The sequence below is a fragment of the Salmo trutta genome, unplaced genomic scaffold (assembly GCF_901001165.1).
Source record: "Salmo trutta unplaced genomic scaffold, fSalTru1.1, whole genome shotgun sequence".
NCBI classification, from domain to species: Eukaryota; Metazoa; Chordata; class Actinopteri; order Salmoniformes; family Salmonidae; genus Salmo; species Salmo trutta.
The window spans coordinates 4,789,399-4,791,826 of NW_021822911.1; the positions used below are offsets into that span (position 1 = coordinate 4,789,399).

The 2,428-nt window shown below is 40.4% G+C and overlaps 1 protein-coding gene across 1 annotated transcript; it reads right to left on the minus strand.

Moving 5' to 3' along the window:
* Window positions 1-416: 416 nt before the first annotated feature.
* On the minus strand, window positions 417-1,064 carry LOC115186417 (zinc finger protein 2 homolog; the record flags this gene model as incomplete). The annotated part of the gene is made up of 1 exon (XM_029746053.1): window positions 417-1,064. A coding segment is annotated over one exon (648 nt), but the record flags the coding sequence as incomplete, so codon positions are not given.
* Between the last annotated feature and the right edge of the window lie 1,364 nt (window positions 1,065-2,428).

Sequence of the window (2,428 nt, forward strand, 5' to 3'; positions counted from 1 at the left end):
AGGTTGCACGTCCTGTAAAAACTAACAGCTCCAAAACCACACGGAATCTGGGAATAATGTGTACATCACTGGTTAGAGGACAATTTGTAGAAAACAGCTATCTACATTTTGATTCAAGTGGGTCACCAACATGGTAAGTGTAACACAGCTCTTTTTTTGTTAGTCACTTTTTGTTAAATCTCATAAATAGTACTCTTCCATTTCAGAACCTGGATTTTCCCCCTGAGGATAATATCCATATCACGCTGAAATCAATAGAACAGGGGGCAAACGTTTAGGCTTCTACATTGTGACATCATTAAAATATATTGATATCATTTAACAACTCCTTCATGTATTTTCTGATATTTGATCAGAGGCCTTTTATCAGATTATCTCTGGTCACAGCTATAAGATTTCTCTCCTGTGTGTGTTCTCTTGTGTACTGTCAGCGCTCCAGATCGACCAAAACTCTTCCCACATTGATTACAGCTATAAGATTTCTCTCCTGTGTGTATTCTCTGGTGCACTGTCAGCTCTCCAGATCGACCAAAACTCTTCCCACACTGATCACAGCTAAAAGATTTCTCTCCTGTGTGTGTTCTCTGGTGTAAAGTCAGAGAGCCAGACATACTAAAACCCTTCCCACATTGATCACAGCTATAAGATTTCTCTCCTGTGTGTGTTCTCTGGTGTGATATCAGGCTGGTTGACTGAGTAAACCTCTTCCCACATTGACCACAGCTATAAGATTTCTCTCCTGTGTGGGTTCTCTGCTGTAAAGTCAGAGAGACAGAGGTACTAAAACTCTTCCCACATTGATCACAGCTATAAGGTTTCTCTCCTGTGTGTGTTCTCTGGTGCACTGTCAGATCTCCAGATCGACCAAAACGCTTCCCACACTGATCACAGCTATACGGTTTCTCTCCTGTGTGTGTTCTCTGGTGTAAAGTCAGAGAGCCAGACTTAATAAACCTCTTCCCACATTGATCACAGATATAAGATTTCTCTCCTGTGTGTGTTCTCTGGTGTAATGTCAGCTGGCCAGATTGAACAAAACTCTTCCCACATTGACCACAGCTATAAGGTTTTTCTCCTGTGTGTGTTCTGTGGTGTGATATCAGGCTGGTTGACTGAGTAAACCTCTTCCCACATTGACCACAGCTATAAGATTTCTCTCCTGTGTGGATTCTCTGATGAATTTTAATGCCTGATGAGGTGAATCTCTTCCCACAGTCAGAGCAGCAGTGAGTTCTCTTCCCTGTGGATCTCTGCAGGTGTTTCTTGAGGTGTTCTGATCTGGAGAGACTCTTCTCTGCCTCGTCAGCATCATGAGGTTGTTGAGGCTCCCCAGAGGATCCATGATAGTGAAGTATCTCTCCTGTGTGAACAACAAAGTCAGACAGATGATTTAAAGGCCCACAACAGCAGAAATCCACTGTAAAAGGTGATGCCAACAGCGTAGCCATGATGTTATACAACAATTGACGTCTGTAATGAATGTTAAAATGATTTAACAATTGTCTTAAAATGAGCAAGAACAGTCATATTTTGTCTTGTTTTCACATTAGTAGTAACATCTAAGATTGTAGGCTAGAAATAAGTTATTCATGTTGTTGAAACTCTAAGCAGTGTGCCAGACGACTTTTGGTGTCCAATATTGGCCCCTTTCTGTTTTTCCTAAAATTGCGGCACGAGGGCGATGCACATGCAATTTGGTTGTAGAAACTCCTCCCTGCTAATGAGGAAACCGATAGTTATGGATGTACTATATCTGCCTGGAGCAAAAATGGTGAGCAAAGATTTTAGTTTTTCACAATGTTTTCTGAATGTGAATGGGGGAAAACTCAGCGAAGTAACTTCCATTTCCAGGTTGCTTATGAGTTAATTTCACACTACTTTGGATTATAATTGTAAAGCTCGCTTGAATGTCCTGCTTAATATAATGTTTGCTACAGTATTAAGAACCGAGTTAATGACAGTATCCATTTGGGTGTTGTCAATAAAGTTATGATTTTTTAAATGTATTTTTAATTACATTTTGTTTTTCACCTTTATTTAAGCAGGTAGGCCAGTTGAGAACAAGTTCTCATTTACAACTGCGACCTGGCCAAGATAAAGCAAAGCAGTGCGACACAAACAACACAGAGTTACACATGGGATAAACAAGCATACAGTCAATAACACAATAGAAAAATCTATATACAGTGTGTGCAAATGGAGTAAGGAGGTAAGGCAATAAATAGGCCATAGTAGCAAAGTAATTACAATTTAGCAAATGAACACTGGAGTGATAGATGTGCAGATGATGATGTGCAAGTAGAAATACTGGTGGGCAAAAGAGCAAAGAAGTAAATAAAAACATGGGGATGAGGTAGGCAGTTGGATGGGCTATTTACAGATGGGCTGTGTACAGCTGCATCGATCGGTAAGCTGCTCAGATAGCTGA